Source organism: Acanthaster planci, linkage group LG10, assembly GCF_054643075.1.
Source record: "Acanthaster planci isolate LZ-2023a linkage group LG10, COTS_SCS, whole genome shotgun sequence".
Lineage (NCBI taxonomy): Eukaryota > Metazoa > Echinodermata > Asteroidea > Valvatida > Acanthasteridae > Acanthaster > Acanthaster planci.
In genome coordinates, this window is record NC_141786.1 from 16,645,858 (window position 1) to 16,665,743 (window position 19,886).

Here is a 19,886-nt window from a genome sequence, read left to right on the forward strand (position 1 = left end):
AGGCTAATAATCCAGAACTACCTGACTACGACCCAAATAAGCCAGAGTCGCACATTTTGTACCTAGACGCAAATAATTTATACGGCTGGGCGATGAGCAAATATCTGCCTGTAGGGGAATTTACCTGGGAAACAGACTTAAAAAAGTTTACGTACTATTACATCCAAGAGTTGCGACTAACTGACGACTACGGTTACATGTTTGAAATCACTTCAGATTACCCGGAACGTCACCATGACGAACATAATGACTTTCCACTTGCACCCAAAAATATGTCGGTACCGAACAAATGGTTTTCGAGCTATCAACAGGATTTAATTGGTAATGGCGAAGTGAGCGAAGTGACTTCGGTAGACAAACTCGTGTCTACTCTCAACACCAAAGAAAAATACGTGGTTCATTATTGTACATTGCAAAAATATCTCAAACTCGGGTTGTGGATCAAAGAAGTTCACCGGGGTAATGCGTTTCCGTCAAAGGCCGTGGATGAAAAGCTATATCGACAAAAACACAAAATTGCGCAAATTGGCAAAGTCTGATTTTTAGAAAGACTTTTTCAAATTGATGAACAACTCGGTCTTTGGAATTGACGGTCATTTACTGAGGGACGTACAGGATTCCGATAAGTACAGAAAATTAACTTATAACCCGAATTACAAATCGACGGTACCATTTGAGGAGTGCGAGCTTTCGTTTGTGGAGATGAGTAAAAATCATTCATTATTTGACTTTAGTAATTACCCGCCCGATCATCGACTTTACAGCGCCAAAAATAAAAAAGTCATAGGCAAAATGAAAGACAAATTTGGTGGCAAAACAATTTTAGAAGCCGTTTGCATCAGACCAAAAATGTATTCGATCTTAACTACTGATCACAATTTAAAGAAGGCGAAAGGGGTTTCTAAAGTAGTAACCGAGAAACGGTTAACCCACGAGATGTATAAAAGCTGCCTATTTGACAGGGTTTCTCATTTCAATAAACAACAATTATTTAGATCGGATAAACATCGGGTGTTCACAGTCTCTCAACAGAAACTTAGTCTGTCACCGTTGGACACAAAGCGCTACATATCATCAAATAGAATCGATACTTTGGCTTACGGACATAAGCGAAGCAAGTGAGCGAAGCGAGCAACGACCGGAGCGAGTATTACCGAAGTGAACCTAAGCTACCCCGTTATTACTCCGGTAATTCGGTGTCTTCGGGTACTACCTGAAGTTCCTCTTTGACAAAACTCCTATTTGGTCCGTTTAATAAAAAATACAAAGTTGGACCCGTTTTTACCCTCTTGCCTTTCACTCGTTTAAATTGACTCGTGCGCTTTTCAATTTGATAGACGTCCACGGACCAGATCGGATCCGTCGCCCTTCTGACGGTGCCTCCCTCTTCCTGCGTCTGGAGAAAGTTCTTGCTTGCTCGTTTTTGGAGGTGCACTAGGTGTTAGGCTCGCTACGCTCGCTAATTTGACGGCTTCTGCAGGAACGGCATCGATTAACCGCGTTTTTTCCTCGTTTAACGATTTTATAACTTGAGGCAAACGCTCCACCCATTCCACGTTTCGCTCACCCACGTTTATCATTTCTTGAGCGTATTGGTGGCCAAATAAACGCTCGGCTAAAGTGCGGTTAAACCTTTCCACGATTCCTTGAGATCTGTGTACCCGGGTTCACCCACTTGAATTTCTACTTTATTATTATTCGTCATTAACCGTTTGAAGTCGCCTTTGAATTCAGACTTCAAGGCTTCCATTACGAATTTGGGCCAGGTCAGAGGTGATCGCTCATAAATTTTCTTGGTCGCTTCTGTTACATGTTCGGCGGTTTTACTGGTCAGTGGTTCTGCTTCTTTATACTGGGAACCCACGTCTACCACGGTCAAAGCGTACTTAAACGTTTTTCTTTTAACGCGGTCCCAGGGTAAATAAAGTACGTGCATTTGATGCGCGTAATCAGGTTCGACCGATTCTGATTGCAACATTGTAGGTCTGGATACGTAATGTGGTGCGGGTAAGTACATATGCCAAATGGCCTGCTTTTTTAGCCAGTTTCTGATAACTGATTTGTCCGCACCGGTCTTTTCGTGCAGATGATCGACCGCGCTTTCTCCTCGCCAGTAACCCTGCGGGCTGTAAAATAGTTTTTTAAATGTTGGGTCCATTTTAAAATAAGTTACGCAAATCGATAAGATAACAACCCAACCAAGGCCGTCCCGGATATAATCCAAACAAACTCGCAAATCTTTTGATCCTCGGAAGGCTCGTAAAAATCGGACAATGTAGGCTCTGGCGGTAATGGGACAATATTCTTACCGGTCACTTTCGAATAAGCCCGCAACACCTCGTCCACGTTTACAAATGTCTGCTGACTCGCGCGTTCTTGTTGCATTCGTTTGTTTAAAAAGTCTAGCATGTGTTCGCGGTTTTTTCCCTATCTAGTTTTGCTTGATTTAATTGCTCTAACGCGTAGTCGGGTCGCCTTCGTTCTGCTCTAACGGCGGCCTTATCGTCAGTCAAAAGGCCAAATAAAGTACTTGAGCCTGAGAACACCAAGCCGTTTATTATTGCAGATCCTACCATCCTCAAAATACTAGCCATTTTTAAAATAAGGTTAAATTAAATTAAATGAACGAACGAAGCGAAGCAAAAGCGTCCAGAGGGAGCAACGACCGAAGCGGAGCAACGACCGAAGCGAGTGGTACCGAAAATAAAGATCAATTGTCAGTAATTCAAGCAGACCTAAGCAACATCGAGCAGATACTGGGTGATATGCGTGCCGATATAGATCACATCGGTGATATGGTTTCAGAGACCCAAAGTGAAAAATATGAAGATCTGTTTTTTACGGTCGGTGTATCTTTAATCGCGTTTTCTTTTCTTTTTAAAATGATAACATAAGAATCGTAAATAAGAATAGTATTATATAAAAGTAAATATGTCGCAACAATACACCAAAAAGCTAAACCCGAGTCGCAGACTTAAAGTTCCTCGCGCGATCAAAGGCAAAAGGAGGGAGGTAACCATTACGCACAACCCGAGTACCATAGCCGCGGGTCACACGTTCACGTAAAACTTCCAGCTCTAGGCACAGACGAAGTCATTGTACCCGGCACGGCAAAGTTGGCTTTTAAACTGGATCTAGACGGCGCCTCGGACGATAACAGGACAGTTTATAACAACGTGGCGAGAAACATGGTTTCGGAAATAAACGTGAGTCTACAGGGAAACAAGATAGTAAGTTACCGGAATGCGGACGTATTTCACAATTTTAAGGACAATTGGTTGCCGTTGTTGCAGACTAAAAACATGGCGTACTTTGGACTAGAGAAAGAAAACGTGGCCAAGATCAGGATCGGTGCTGGTGACAAAAACGGTAAAGACAAGGCAATCGCCGATGCTTTTAAAAACAGATACGCGATTCCACTGGACACGCCGATGTTGACGGATCACGCTCCGTTTCACCTGTCGTGGTTTAAAGAGCCTCTGACGTATCAACTGGTTTTTAACGATCACGACAAAGTGGTCAACTCGTCAGATACCGCGGCCGAATATTCCATTTCGGACCTGACCTTGGAATATGAAGTTGTTACTAATCAAGACTTGGCCCAAACACTAAAAAATTAAAAAACGATGTATTACCTATTTGACCGAGTGCATTCCTAGAAAAAACAGGCCGTAAACAAGAGTGACACGCTATGGAACATCAGCATCGATCAGAGTATTAAAAGTCTAAAAGGAATTTTAATTTTGTTTAGAGACCCGACGATCAAAAATCCCCAGAGATTTTATAATCCGCATATCACTAAAACGGTCGTCACGGTCGAAGGTAAACCGAATCAATTGTATTCGCAGGGTCTGTGTGAATATCAACATTGGAACGAGGTTACAAAATATTTTGGTGATTCGGATAACGAGTCAGCGCGAGCGTTGGCCAAAGATTTAAACTTAACCGGAGTAGATATGGCCGACTATTTGAAAGACAAATACGGTCTCTGGCTCGATTTCAGAAGTCCCGACGATAACAGCGCCCACGGATCGGGTAGACCACTCGGCGGAGGAGGAGACATATCTATACAGATGGAACGTCAAGCTGAAACAGCGGGGGCGCTGACGATGTACGTATTTCTGGTGATGGATTCTCAACTCACGGTCGAAGATGGAAACTTTAAGAGTTTAGTTTATTAAAATGAGCGAACAAAGTGAATGGTATAAAAATCCTCACTGTGCCCTGATCGTGGGTAAAACTGGGAGTGGCAAGACTCAGTGGATTTTAAATCTATTGGAGACCGAATACCGTTTTGCGTTTGAATCTATCGTGGTTATCTGGCCGACGCTTTTTAAGAATAAAACGTATCTCGACAGGTTGTGGATATACAGCGATGAAGGCGTTTACCTGTGTGATTTAGATCGGGAAAGGCTAGAGTTAAACGAGGCAATCGAACTTTATCAGTCAAACTTTATTCGACGGGTTGAACACGTTATTCATCATCGACGACTGTGCGGCCGATCAATTTATTAAGCACCGAAAGAAATCTAAAGCGAGCAATACGTGCGCTCTCAGCAAGATGGCGTTCTCAGGCCGACATTATAACCATTCGTGCTGGCTACTTACGCAAAAGTAGAATTCGGTGCTAAAAGATTTCCGAGAGAATACGGCATGGACGGCTATCTTTCATTGCAAGGATCGTGGTTCGTTTGACAAATGTCTAGACGAAAACGACGTAGCCCCGACGAAAAACGAGATCAAATTAAAAGATATTTACGAGACGTGAAATTTAGCAAATTGGTGTTAAATACGGAACCACCGGTGAATTATTGGGTTCAATAAAAATGAGAAAAATTTTTAAAATCTATTCATAAAAGTAAAGTTATAATGATTGAAAGTAAAATGGGACCGGTAAAATTAACGCGACCTGTAACGGCTGCATTGAGAAAGTACGAGCTCAACAAGAACAAAATTAGTGCCCGCACGGGAAGCATGGATCTCAGTGTGTCGAATGTGGTGGTTCGGGGATTTGTGAGCACAGGCTACTAAAATATGCTTGCAAACGTTGCGGTGGAGGAGGCGTCTGTCTGCATGGAAAACAGAGGTCATATTGTAAGACTTGTTCTAACCCGATTGAAGTAACGATTAGAAGATGGATTAGCAGCGCTCGACAAGAGGACAAAATGTACAATCGATTTGATCCTGACCATTTCATTGACACAGACTTCTGCCGCGGCTTGATTGAGGACCACCCCTGTTGCTTTTACCCAGATTGTGAAGCTCAGATGCAGCTTATCGAATATAGAGACGATCTATGTACCATCGAACGATTAGATAACAAAATCGGTCACATTAAGTCTAACGTTGTACTTTGCTGTTTAAAGTGTAACCTCGCTAAAAAGAGCGATAAGTTAATTGTCACGTCGTCTAATGATTTGAAAGCTAGTAATTGTAGCTAACTTGACCTACCTATGAACTAATTTTATTTGCTTTACTTTTGTTACAGCTGGGCTAATGTAGCCTGGTTGTAACTTTTTTATTTTAGTTATAACAAATGATAACGGTGCTAGAATACGTTCAACTACTTACTCAACTGGTTATAGCAGCTAATTTAACCTACTACACGGTTGAATATACACACTTCAAACAAGCGTACAACAAATTTAAAGAGTACTTATTATTAAAATGGACGATATTAAAAATATTCTCACCGATTCAAAAAGTGAATCGAGCAGCGAAGCGAGCGTAGCGGGCGTCAAGGACCGCCTTTGCGCGATAGCCGTGTCAGGTGAGAGTAAAAAATATCTCGGCAAAGAATATTCGATCAAAGAAATTGATTAATCTGTACGAAGTTAAGTTTGGCAAAGAGATCGTTTAAACCCTCGGTCACGCTATTTTAAGTTTGTATTCTCGCTTACTAGGAATAGCTACTCCTATCGATCTACTCGGGTTCAACGTCAACTTAACGTCCGAAGAAGCGCTGACCAAAGACCTAAACGACGACCCGATTATCAGTCAAACGATGGGACACCTACTCACTGAAGTTTGTTATAAGTACGGTGTATAACTGTCGCCATTGACAGCTATGCTGATTACCACTAAGCATCTAGAATTCAACAAAAGCTCTGTTATATTAAAAGAAGATGTCAACGAGCGAAGCGACCCCAACACCTGCGAACAGTCCGGTAAAGACGAACGAAGCGAGACCTCAGAGGGTAACTAAAAATAAAGTAAACGTTAAAAATCCAAAACGTGTAGAACAAGGTAAAAAATTGGCCAAGCATAACAAGAAGATGAAACAACAACTCGCCAAGATAAAATTAGCTAGCGAAGAGAGCGAAGAGATGAACCAAATTAAAAATGAAAGTATTATCTACCAAACGGTTACAGAGAACAGAAACTTCATATTTAGTGGATTGGCCATCTCAGCGCTCGCGGTCTATTTAATTTGGAAAAATAAGTCGAGCACACAACCCACTCGACAAATTATTCAACCAAAACGAGAAGCGAGTAAAGTGATAATTCCTAACCAAGAACCAATTTTGGACATGGAATAAAAATTCCTTAATTTAAAAGTTCTTTATATATAAATATGAATAACGCTAGATCAATCTACGTAAACGGAATCGCCAATACGGTTTACCACGGTGCGGTCGTTTCGGGACTATCGCTAAGTTATGCCATGCTATCGAGCAAGCTGTTCAAGGTCAAACTGCCAGATTTCAATAAATTATCTGCTGAAGACGCGTTGAAATTGACCGCGCTGTCTAGCGGTGCCCTGTTTACCCAGGGTTGGTTGGTAGCACAGGGTATATTGCCCGCGAGTTTTCCTATGAGTACCAGTAGCAGTTAAGTTTCCTTATTTTAAATGGCTGAAGGGGGATTTGAAATGGACGAAATGGGACGAGAACATGAACAAGAAGAATTAGAACAGGACGAACAAGACGACCAAGATTTTGTTGAGACTAATTTATCTTCAGATCAACTAGAAACGAGTTTTGTGGAAGGTACAAATGAACCAAAATTGACCATAAACCCCAGACAAGTCGATGATACATTAGAAAGAGGGAGAGCGGCATTTAAAACTAATCCAATTGTAGAAGACTTTTACCATTATCTTAAACGAGCCGGAAGAAAAGATGTACCATCAAAACCTCGCTATGAAAGGTTTGAATACCGCGAAGGCGAAGGTTTATTTTACAAAGGTGAAGGCAAATACCGTGATGTGCTACTAACCGACAAAAGAAACCCAGATGTAGTTGTCAGTCTTAAGACAATCATCCAAAACGCTAAAGATGCTTGATATATCGGCAAAGAAGGAGGTAAAGACACCACATCAGCGCAAGATTTTATTAGACATAAGTTAGGATTTAAAAATTATGGAAGATCGATGCAAAAAGCTGGGTTAGAGTTAAAATCCATTAAACCAGAGAGCATTCCAATGGAAGAGCTACCCCAAATGTCAGACCAAGTCAGTGACATCGTAGAAGAGCTCACCCAAGATACAAACGTTCAAACAGTAGGATTAAACTATAGAGAGCTCTTGGGATTAGACACAGAATTGCGAACGATTACAGGACAGATACGATTAAACGAAGCTAAAATTACAGAAATTCAAGAAGAAATAAGTAGTATCGAGACTTCTGAAGATTCGGGTCGTTTACGTGAATTAAACGATCAACTCGAAGGACTACAAGCTCAAAGAGACATATTAAACGGCCAACTCAAAAGCCAAATATCACAAGTCAAGATTTAATTAACTACGCTTTACATTCAGATGACACCCCGGCTGATAAGATTCGAACGATATTTAGAGAACAAGGCGTTACGATCGTAAGTATTTTAGCTGCTTTTGGGTTAGCCGTGGGTACCATCGTTAGCAGCGTCGTGGCTAGCGTTAGGGGTGCCGGGGCGAGCGGAGCGAGCAAACCAACACCCGCACCTAAACCTCCCTCCAAAGGTGGAATTACCGATCAGATCAAACGTCAACTGTGGAACCTGGCAAACGTGTTAAAGAAACTCGGGTTGAAAGCTTCGGGTGCTTTGCCCGGGGTCATATGTAGCGTTTTAAGTTGGATTTTAAACGTGGTGAGTAAAGCTGTCGGATGGGTGGCGGAGCATCTGTGGACCTTGTTTGTAGGCGTGGGTGTTTTGCTTTTAACGTACGTGCAAAAGAATGGGTAAATAGGACAAAAAAAATAAAAATTCACCTCAAATTTGAGGTGAATTTTTTTGCACTGATTCAAACCGTTTAAGTTAAAACCTTGTATAACGTAAAACCGATGACACCCATGGCAACGGCTCCGACGGTTAATGATAGTTTCTCTTCGTTGTGTATGTCGAGCGGTTTAGAAGGAGGAGCCGGAGCGATGCTTGGTTTTGGTATCGCTTCGGTAATGCTCGTTGCTCCGCTCGCTTCGGTAATGTTCGTTGCTCCGCTCACTCCGCTCGCTTCGGTAATGCTCGGTGCTCCCTCTGGTCGCTCCGCTTTGGTAATGCTCGTTGCTCCGCTTCGCTTCGTTTCTTCTGCAAAACTGTCTTCAGCCACCAGTTTTAAGTTAAGACCTTGCACATATCCAGTCTGCATGTCTGCTGTCGCGATTTGTAAGTTATTGTTATAACCCTCAAACGTATCTACGCGTAAGTCCATGTCTGTAGGCACCAGGTATAACCTCGGACCGATTACATAGTCTAAAGGGGTTTAGCGTTCTGTAACGAATCTTGAAATTGGTTGATCGATTGTCCGAGGTCAGGAGCTTCATTAAATAATGCTTGTATATTTTGTTTAAATCGTTGTTGCGCGTCGAATCCAGTGGTGGCGGCTAAAACGCTGGTCTTGGTCTGTGCCTGTGCCCCGAGTAACGCGTAGACGTAAGCTCGAATTGATTCATTCACTTTTCTAATTCCCACGTCTGTCAACTGAGCCCTTTTGTGAGGTATAAAACCCCACCATCCGGTAGTAGCGACTTTTGGGTCTTGTTCGATGTAATCTACTACATATTTTACCGTGTCACCAGAGTCAACTTTAGAATAACCGAGACCCATGACTTTGTGCGATAAAGAAAGGTGAGGCTTATCGATTGCATATCTACCGTAGAGTCCAAGTTCTGAATAATATTTTAACCAGTCTGTCTCTCTCACCTGGGTCACGTCTAGGTTTGGATTATATTCTTTTCCTAGAACGGGTAACCACTGTCTAACTCCCCTGTCCATCAAACCGGCTCGGTCAAAATAATAAGCGGTGCCAAGGCCATTTGTAAGAGGGTCAACGGTTTGCCTAAAGTTCATCTCTGGGTCAACTCCAAAGTCGTTGCAAACCTCTAAAAACTTCTCGCAATTATAATAATTATCAAGCGGATCAAAGATGTCCTCAGTCGGCAAACAAAAATCACTCAAATGAAAGATTCTTCTAACCGTGTAATACACGTGAAAGTTGTACAAGGCAGATATATATAGATCTGCGTCAACGATTCTCCCAAAGTCTACTCCACATGCCGTCGTTGCACAATAGACCGCAAAATTTAATTGGTTTTGATAAAACGTCATTTGGTCCACGTCTGAGTTCCAGCGTTCTACTTGTTCCTTCGTGGTAACGTGTGGTAATTTATAAGATGTTGTCATGTCAATGAGGTTTACCGTAAAGGAATTGTCTTTGTTGACTACAATGTTTAACTGACTAAAATTGGTTCCCATTTATTTTAAAAGACTTTTAAAAAGGAGGGGCCGTTGGAAAGACCAAGTTTTAATAAGCGGGTGGAGATTTTGGTTTCTCTTCGTGCTTAACCGACTTTGTAAGGCTTATTTGCCAAGTTTTTTCATAAGATCTTTTTTTTAAAGACGCCGCCCGTTCGTTGGCCAGCACTTCTGCTCTTTCGTTGACTTGACGTTCAAATTCTTCTTTGCTTGCTTCGCTCCCTTTAGTTTATTCCAATTTTGTAGAAGAATTCGATCTGATCTTATTTTCATCTCGTTAAACTTTTTAAGCTCGGTTAAAATAAGGACAAATTCCTCCTGAGAGATGTCACCGTCTTCAATCGCGTGATATACATATTCCTCGATGGTGTTTAATGTAGCGTCTGCCAAAATTCGAATTTGGTCGTGTTTTTTAGTTGTGTGGGTGAGTCTACGGGGGGCGTACTTTAGAACCGCGTAAGCGCCAGACGCACCGATAGCGATGCCTTCCATCACAAGTCCGACAGGTCCGGTAACGACGCCCAAAATGGCAGAAATGCCTACGGCTGCTGATGTGGCTCCAATTGCTTCCACGCCGTTTGATCTTTTTATAACTATTTTCCCTCGCGTCGCGTTCTCTTTGGATTTGAGATTTAATTTCTTCGATCTTTCTGAGTCTGTAAATTTTGGTTTCCGCTTGTTCAGCCGAGTTTAAAGTCAAATCCGAGTGTTTACTTAAATCCGGGTATACGTTAGTCGTCATCTTTTATGATATTACTTTTATAATTACACGTTTTAGAAAATGTTTAACTCGATTAAAATTTGCCGATGTTATTCAAGAGCTCGCCTCTATCGTTTTAACAGAAAAAGTCAATTCACTGATGTTCCTGTCGATTAACTTTTTTGGCGTTTCACAGTGATTACAGGTGCGAGGCTCGGTAGCTATCACATACAGCAAGTCTAAAGACTGCCCGTTATAAAAATTGTTAATGTATTTAATTGTTTGCAATGAATAAACGCGAGTTTCAATTGGTTCAAATCGTACTTGCCTTCGTAAATAACGTTGGGTAAAAGTTTTATTTTGGGTAAGTTCAGTAGCTTGGACACTTCTTTGTTTAGTCGCAACTTGAGATTGGGGTCCGTAATGGCCAAAGTCACCCGTTTAGATTCTGAGTGAACCTTAAAAGAAACGCCCGGAATCGAGTTTAACAAAAAGTGAAACCAGTCCATGCTATAATAACCGGGGGGTTCCACGATGCTTCCTCTTTGGCCCTGGGGTAATGGTTCAGATGAGCTTCGCGAATGAAGTCTGTCATATATAGGTTCAGTTAGCCCCGTCAAAAACAGTCTTTTAGTCAATTCTCTTCTGGGTCTCGCGGGTGTTACGGGGGAGTTGGTGGTGGTGGTAGGTCGAGTCGGGGGATTCCCTGCGCGAATTTCACCCAATGCCCGTCTTTGTCCCTCGAGCAGTGAAGCTGATTTTACTTTTCTATTGTCGATATCATAAGCTAAACGAGCCCGCGTTTCTGATGGTTGTCTTTGGTTTAACTGATCTTCTAAAGTTGCGATTTCTTGGTTTAGCTGCTCAATTTCATCAGCGATGATTCTGAATTCTTCCGCGAAATTGCCTCTTTTATTTGCTTGGATCAATCTGTTTTTAGCTGTTTGTACTAATTCTGAATTGGGAGATACGTCCGTTCTTTCCACTGAGAGTATTCCGGGAGGTCGTTCGCCAAGTACCCTCGCTGGCCTACCGTCCAAGTTTGTATCCCACTCAATTTCAGTGGCGTTTATTATGTAAAAATATCCAGCTTCAAAATGAATATTCTTTACTCGGACGACCTTGTTGCCTTTGGTGTTGATGACATCTCTCAATTTAAACGTCTGCTCGCTGGGTTAAGTAAAACGTGTGGGTCCCCATTTTATTATATACGTTTGAAAAATCTTGTTAGGCGAGGTTTAATTTATCGAGGGCGTTTTCCCAGTGCTTATCCGAAACTTGAAATAGATCTTTCACTTGAGATTCGGTTTCCCCGGTTGTCTCTTGATAACACACCGCGATTAAAGCCTTCAACGGTTTACCTCTAGAGATCTTACCGTTTAAAACTTGGTTTAACTTATATTCTATTTCACCCGCTTCGCCGTTTTTAAAACAAATGTTGTACTTCTGCAACGTTCTTCTCGATTTTGGTGGCGGCGGTTTCCTCCAAACGTGATGCTTGTAGTATCGATCTCCCATGTCGGCAGGGTGTATGAATTTAACGAATCAAACCCAAAAGTTAGACCGCGGTGTTTACAAGCGTATCTTTCGTCTATTTCGAGTATTTGGTGGTTACAAGCGGGTATCGGTTTATTATATATAACGGGTTTGCCCTTACCCAACGTATATTTATAAGCACTGTATGCTCAGTGCTTGTCCGAGAGCTTGCGAAAAAAAACCTCACAAGCTTACTCGGGTGGGACTCGAACCCACGACCTCCTGCTTACTAGTGCAGATGTCTTAACCACTCGACCACCGAGCTTGCCGGGATCGGCTGGCCGGTCCGAGTCAAATGAAGCAGCGGGTACCGCGAACTATTATCAAGATGTATTTTTTTTTTTTTTTTTTTTTTTTTTTTTTTTGCGTTGGGGAGATGTTAATTATATATAACGGGTTTGCCCTTACCCAACGTATATTTATAAGCACTGTATGCTCAGTGCTTGTCCGAGAGCTTGCGCAAAAAAAACCTCACAAGCTTACTCGGGTGGGACTCGAACCCACGACCTCCTGCTTACTAGTGCAGATGTCTTAACCACTCGACCACCGAGCTTGCCGGGATCGGCTGGCCGGTCCGAGTCAAATGAAGCAGCGGGTACCGCGAACTATTATCAAGATGTATTTTTTTTTTTTTTTTTGCGTTGGGGAGATGTTAATTATATATAACGGGTTTGCCCTTACCCAACGTATATTTATAAGCACTGTATGCTCAGTGCTTGTCCGAGAGCTTGCGAAAAAAACCTCACAAGCTTACTCGGGTGGGACTCGAACCCACGACCTCCTGCTTACTAGTGCAGATGTCTTAACCACTCGACCACCGAGCTTGCCGGGATCGGCTGGCCGGTCCGAGTCAAATGAAGCAGCGGGTACCGCGAACTATTATCAAGATGTATTTTTTTTTTTTTTTGCGTTGGGGAGATGTTAATTATATATAACGGGTTTGCCCTTACCCAACGTATATTTATATATAAAAAAAAAAAAAAAAAAATACATCTTGATAATAGTTCGCGGTACCCGCTGCTTCATTTGACTCGGACCGGCCAGCCGATCCCGGCAAGCTCGGTGGTCGAGTGGTTAAGACATCTGCACTAGTAAGCAGGAGGTCGTGGGTTCGAGTCCCACCCGAGTAAGCTTGTGAGGTTTTTTCGCAAGCTCTCGGACAAGCACTGAGCATACAGTGCTTATAAATATACGTTGGGTAAGGGCAAACCCGTTATATATAATTAACATCTCCCCAACGCAAAAAAAAAAAAAAAAAAAAATACATCTTGATAATAGTTCGCGGTACCCGCTGCTTCATTTGACTCGGACCGGCCAGCCGATCCCGGCAAGCTCGGTGGTCGAGTGGTTAAGACATCTGCACTAGTAAGCAGGAGGTCGTGGGTTCGAGTCCCACCCGAGTAAGCTTGTGAGGTTTTTTTTCGCAAGCTCTCGGACAAGCACTGAGCATACAGTGCTTATAAATATACGTTGGGTAAGGGCAAACCCGTTATATATAATTAACATCTCCCCAACGCAAAAAAAAAAAAAAAAAAAAAAAATACATCTTGATAATAGTTCGCGGTACCCGCTGCTTCATTTGACTCGGACCGGCCAGCCGATCCCGGCAAGCTCGGTGGTCGAGTGGTTAAGACATCTGCACTAGTAAGCAGGAGGTCGTGGGTTCGAGTCCCACCCGAGTAAGCTTGTGAGGTTTTTTTCGCAAGCTCTCGGACAAGCACTGAGCATACAGTGCTTATAAATATACGTTGGGTAAGGGCAAACCCGTTATATATAATTAACATCTCCCCAACGCAAAAAAAAAAAAAAAAAATACATCTTGATAATAGTTCGCGGTACCCGCTGCTTCATTTGACTCGGACCGGCCAGCCGATCCCGGCAAGCTCGGTGGTCGAGTGGTTAAGACATCTGCACTAGTAAGCAGGAGGTCGTGGGTTCGAGTCCCACCCGAGTAAGCTTGTGAGGTTTTTTTCGCAAGCTCTCGGACAAGCACTGAGCATACAGTGCTTATAAATATACGTTGGGTAAGGGCAAACCCGTTATATACAAAACATCAGCTTCATTCAACATTTACCTGCATTGCTCTTGTTGTACTTCAGAATCGGTGGAGCGAAAGTAAACGGTGGTTCAAAGATAAAAAGCCACGTCAGTGTCTTCAACTCAGAACGTGAAAATCAAACTATATGAGACCCATCTCTCGGGTACTTAAACTTGCAAGAGTCCAGACTGTTTTTCTGTGTATAGAATCTGGCCTCCCGTGAGGTTTTCACTTCTCTTTGCAATCAGTCTGCTGCCATAATGTCAACGGGTCCGTATTTTATACAGAATTGAAATTCCTGAGCACACCTACAGACAAAATGAAAGTGGTGCAACAGTGTTTTACACAATAATAGAAGAGTTTATTTGCTTTTGTTTTTACAATTTTCCCTCTCCCATGCATCTCACCCCCCATGCGCCGTTTTGCCGCGCCCATGCCCAGGGAACAGACCTGATTAATGATAGACAGCCTATCAGGATTACCATTCCAATTAAACACAACGTATACCCAGCAAGAAATGAGACCGAGGGGTACCCCCCAACATGTCCAATCACTATACACATTCCAGACTATTGTTACTTAACACACACCCCCAAGATGTCTGAAAGGAATTCCCCAGATTCCTGCGAGACAATGACCAACACAAAGCAGGGGGGGGTTCTCTCCGTCTCATACCTTGCTGCATATGACACAACGTTGTTCCATTCCTAACAACCTGCAGTACGTGTCTAACACAAAAAGCCCTGTCCCAATACATACTGATATGACAAGGAGGCCAGATCCCTTCGTTAGACGCAGAGCTGATGAAGAGGGGGAGACGCGGATTTCAAACGAAAACAGAATGACCGTTTATTGTGTCTAAAGTAGAGCGCTACACTAGAGCGTGCGGCTAGTGTACTATCCATGTACATTGGTGCATATTCTGCCAGTTTGTTTCCAGCAATTGTAACACTCACGTTCTCTCTAGACTCTCTGTACACGGCTCTGGTCATAGGTGTAAATCCCGAGAGGATGGGAGGTATGTATTCCCCGACACATTTCGAGGGGGGGGACACTGGCTATTGAATCATCCTCCACTTTTTGTGGTGAGCAAAAAAGAAAAGTGGATTGTGAAGAATTTGTCAGACTACCAAACGGCCTAGATGCAATCAATATCACTCAAAAGGGGGAACCAATTTCAAAAATCCACAAATATGCCATTTTGAATACATATTACAGGTATACATTAATTTCATGAGCATCGACCTCTATATAGAGTCCTATTGCGCCCTCCCTTCAAATTGTCATCCCATCCCCACCTTTCTCCTTCCCCCATTCTCCATCCCCCCACTTTCCGGCACAAATTTACACCACTGGCACCGGTTCAATGCAGAGTCATCGGGGACCTACATTTCGCCTGGTAGTCACACCAGAATATCCTCCCCGGGCTTTCCGGGATACTGGGACTACGCCAGCGCAAGCTGGACTGTCTCCACGACCAGCAACTGGCGGATACGAATCAGCTTCTCCGAGTTTCAAACCGAGTCGAGCTACGATCCCCTCCGGATAGTTGACTCTGCCAGCGGCCAAGACTGGAGCTTCAGTGGGTCCTCGCTTCCGGGCGACGTGATATCCACTGGCAGCTCCATGCATCTGACGTTTACGTCTGATGGTAGCGTGACAGCTAGGGGCTTCATCTTGTATGCTTACAGCATTCCAATGCCTAGTAAGTAAATGTGATGTTGCTAGTCAACCAGCGCCCACGTAGCGTGCCGAGAAGGGCAAATCCTGTCGTTGCTTTTGTCAAGCACTCATTGGGCATGTTTATTGGAACAATAAGCGTTTAGAGTTCTTCCTTGCGTCTTGCGCGTCACCTGGCAGTTACGCTCTGCAAATCCATATGCTTATTACAGCAGCAAGTAACTCATGATGCTTTGCGTGTCAATAGCTATCATTTATAACCCTTGCCGAAAATTTGTGAAGCATGTTTGCCCGTACTAGCAACCTCTTTGTGCGCTGGGTGAAGAGCAAAAATGTTATTATTTTTCACAGGATTATCTCCAAAAGGTCGCACGAACAATGTTACAGTTAAAACTTTCAATGAACTAAAAATAAACATTTTACCAGATACTTGTTCCAAAATACAAATGGTCAAAGTGGTTGTTCGTTTGGTGGTTGAATAGATGGTGTGGTTTGTGTTCTTGGCTTGTTGTTGTGGTTATTGTCTTCTTTTTTCCATCATTCTGATTTCCTTTGTTCTCTATAAATATTATTGTTCAGCTGCACCGACGACCTCGTCTCTCTCCCTTCGCGATGCAAGTGGAACTCGACTACACGGCACTGAGAGTTTGCTCGAGGGGGTGCCGTTCACCTTCACATGTGACGTCCAGGACACCAGCCCCGCTGTAACCATCCGCTGGTACCTCGACGGCGCCCTGCAGGACACTGCGGCTGCGCCCAGCGGAGGAGAGTACAGCCTGGTGGACACCAGCGACAGCTGGACTCTCACTCCTGGTCGTGACGACCACGACCGAGAGGTGAAGTGCGAAGCGAGCAATACAGAGTCTCAGCAGCCTTACCCATTTGTGAGGGTCACGCTCAATGTCATTGGTATGTCACCTGAACCAAGAGACCTTCCCATCAATAGATCACATAAGGTTTACGCATACGCAAAATAGTCTTACCGGCCAAAGTGTGACCGAACGACTGACCGAATCATTTTTTACCACAAGAGCCTAATGAGAGAGAAACTTTTTGATTCCTCATTTCGTGCATCACAAAACCTTCATAAACCAAAGAATTGTAGCTATGACGACATGACAGCGTTTGCTGGAAAGAAAAGAGAAAAAAAACCTCTGAGAATCTTTGAGGAAATGACCACAAAGTTAACCTCTCGTGCATTTACAACGTGTCTCTCATGCTTTTTGAAAGCATGGCCATTCATTCGGATGCGTGCATTATTTGAAATGAATGAGCGAAAAGTCCCTTCGCCCCCCACCATTAAGGCAACGGTAAGGGTGTAATTTTTGGCAAGCACTGATTGGACAGAGTTCATTCGAATAATAACAAAAATAACCTGTAGAAGGAACACTTTAGTCAACGGTCAAATAAATTCAAGAGGCAGTTGGCACGGTTGGGAATTAGACAGTATCATTCTTTTCGTTTTATACCAGTACTCCCTAGCATGATCGACCTGCACGGTTCAAGTGGAAATTTCACCCAAAACGGCACATCCTACCTTGTCGCTGGTGCAGACTACAACTTCAGTTGCGTTGTTCCCAGCATTCGTCCGGGCGCTGAGTTCAACTGGACGCTTGGTAGCCAGGAGATCACATCACACATCAGCAACGATTCGGTGGCAGCTGATGGTTTGACGACTAGCACCAGCGTGGTCACCGTGACTGCTACTTGGACCAAACACGGACAGATCTTGGAGTGCTCGGCTTCCAACTACGATGACTTCATTGGCGTCAGCGCTGGCTTAACCCTGGATGTAAAAGGTGAGGATATCCAGTAATGTCCCCCGTTATCAACGATCAACTGTGAATTTGACCTCAAAGAGTGTGGTAGTAATTTAGCACTATCTGCGACAAGACTGTGTGAGTCAACGCCTATTTATGAGAGATGTTTAGGAACACGTTCATGCAAAATCTCGTACAAATTATACAACCTACGCTTTCAAAAGAAGGACTTGTAACGAAGACTGCATTCTTTTACCTTCATCTTTTGGCAGGAAAGCATTTCCCTGAAGTTGTTTCAGTTAAGATATAATCAAATAGAAGTTCTACGAAGTATTTGTACTGATCCTGATTTATATTAAACGTCTAATCCGATGTCTTCGTTGATGCCAGCAACAGAGAAAACCGCTTACAATGACCAAGAACAGATAAACGGCTCGTGAAAGGATTCTAGTTATGAAATACAATTGACAATCGGGACTTCAAGATCTTACCAGTTTTTACCTCATGAAAGACACTGAAGGACGCTTATCTCCTCAAGGGTACAAGATTATGCGGTTGATTGAAAGTTAGGGTAAAATGAAAATACTTTATAATGATGACATTTATATGCAGTTCCACCAACAAGATCGTCCATGTCAATTTACGATGCCAAAGGCACCAGACTTGGTCAAACAGTTGACGTTGACCAAGGCGCATCATACAACTTCACCTGTGTGGTGCAAGGAACCAGGCCCGCTGCAACCATCGAGTGGTTCCTCGATGACGTTTTGCACCTGACGGCCAGTCCGTCCTCCGGGATCGGCGATGGTCTGGTGGAGACGACAGACACCCTTGCTTTCACGCCCAACCGATCAATGCACGGTCAACGGGTGATGTGCAAGGCAAGTACGCCCGAGTCGCAGGACCCTTTTCCGTCTGTGGTCACGGAACTGAATGTCAACGGTAAGTATCAACGTAATCAGCCTTTCTGGACAGTGTGCTTTCGACCGTGGCCAGTATGGTATCAGCTGTGATCATCTGTACAAATATGTGAGGTCATATTTACTTGAACATAACCTTTAGAATTGAGAGTGTTAAACGAACTCTGGTCAAGACTGCAATATGTTGTTGCATCGACAAGTGTGAGTTAGGTCTCAACGAAACAAAGAAAATTGGCTCAATAAGAAAAGCCCACCAATCTCTCTTTGACTAAACAAGATTGAATTTCTGGAAAGCATCTTCTTTTTTGTTAGTTATGTTCATGTATTTCCAAAGTTTTCCCTTCTGCTAAATGTCCATGTGCGGGATGTAATGCTCCTGAAAACCTACCTCCACCATTCCAGTTGGCGCCAGCCAAACCAAATCGGGATTATCAACTCTCCTTGTGAACTTGTTTGGGAACGTAAAGTTGTAGGTAGCATGGCACCAATCCGATCAAGTGAATAAAGGTACAGCATCGATAACCGGCTTTATTTGTCAGGGATGTAGTTGAAGTCCAATCAGCACACATACCAGATGTATGGCAGGCCTTTAAAGGATGGCTTTTCTCTGACTTATTAAAGTTCTACCTGCAGAGATATCCCTGTACGCACTGTCCGAGAACCTATCCTTCACCAGAAACGACACTTTGTACGTTATCGCGGGAGTAGAAGGCGAGTTTACTTGCGAGGTACCTAACATCGATCCCGGGGCATCGTTTACTTGGTACCTGGGGAGTCAGACCTTTGCGCCAAATGTGAGCACGGATGCCTTGGGCCCTGATGGACTCCTAACCAGTACGAGTAAGTTCACACTTTCCCCTACATGGAGCAACCAAGAAGAATTTCTTCGATGTCATGCTTCCAACAAGGTTGGATATCCTGGGCTTAGTGTCAGCGTAATGCTTGATGTCAAAGGTGAGTTATAATAGAAATATGCAGTGCAGTAAATAGGCCACGTCGAAATTGTTGTAGGTTGCAGGGAACAAAACTGAAAGAGACACTTGACTGATTCTGTTGATATTCTTTCACCCGTTTTACCCCGAATTCATAGTGCCTCCGCGGGAATCTTCCTTGTCACTAGTTGATTCGGATGGACTCCGACTAGGAAGTGTAGTAGATGTTGAAGAGGGCAATCCTAAAACCTTGACTTGCATGGTTCAGGGTACCCGACCGGCTGCAAGTGTCCAGTGGTTCCTAGCGGATGTTCTGCAGAGCGTCGTCCACCCGTCCGTGGACCAAGTCGAAGGGCTTTTCAATGTTACAAGCAACTGGACCATTACCCCTAACAAAGTTCATCACCAACAGATTGTGACGTGTTCGGCAAGAACAGCAGAGTCGCAGGAACCATTCCCCTCGGTGTCGGTCTCCCTCAATGTCAGTGGTAAGAGCCTTTATTTGTAACAAAGTCAACATCAAGCGTACCTGGCAATTTAGGTTTATATCTATATTTATTAAATGTTTCATGACTCAAATACTTTGGTCCAGAAAAAATATGTTCTATTGTCTCTTGGACTGTGAACTGTCTGATATATTTAAGT

At 43.4% G+C, this 19,886-nt stretch overlaps 1 protein-coding gene across 4 annotated transcripts in view; it reads left to right on the top strand.

The window, feature by feature from the left end:
- Positions 1-19,886, top strand: part of LOC110989129 (hemicentin-1-like) — a 49,288-nt gene that overhangs the window by 12,260 nt on the left and 17,142 nt on the right. For 3 of the 4 annotated variants that reach the window (XR_015426903.1, XM_087142701.1, XM_087142702.1), the window contains exons 2-7: positions 15,322-15,654; positions 16,209-16,538; positions 17,102-17,428; positions 18,002-18,331; positions 18,931-19,263; positions 19,400-19,729. Coding sequence is in view for 3 of the 4 variants with exons in the window: in XM_087142701.1 (XP_086998827.1) it covers positions 15,322-15,654; positions 16,209-16,538; positions 17,102-17,428; positions 18,002-18,331; positions 18,931-19,263; positions 19,400-19,729 (1,983 nt within the window). In the remaining variant the exon portion in view is untranslated. The remainder of the gene's footprint in view (positions 1-15,321; positions 15,655-16,208; positions 16,539-17,101; positions 17,429-18,001; positions 18,332-18,930; positions 19,264-19,399; positions 19,730-19,886) is intronic. The other variant, XM_087142704.1, reaches the window with a different exon arrangement.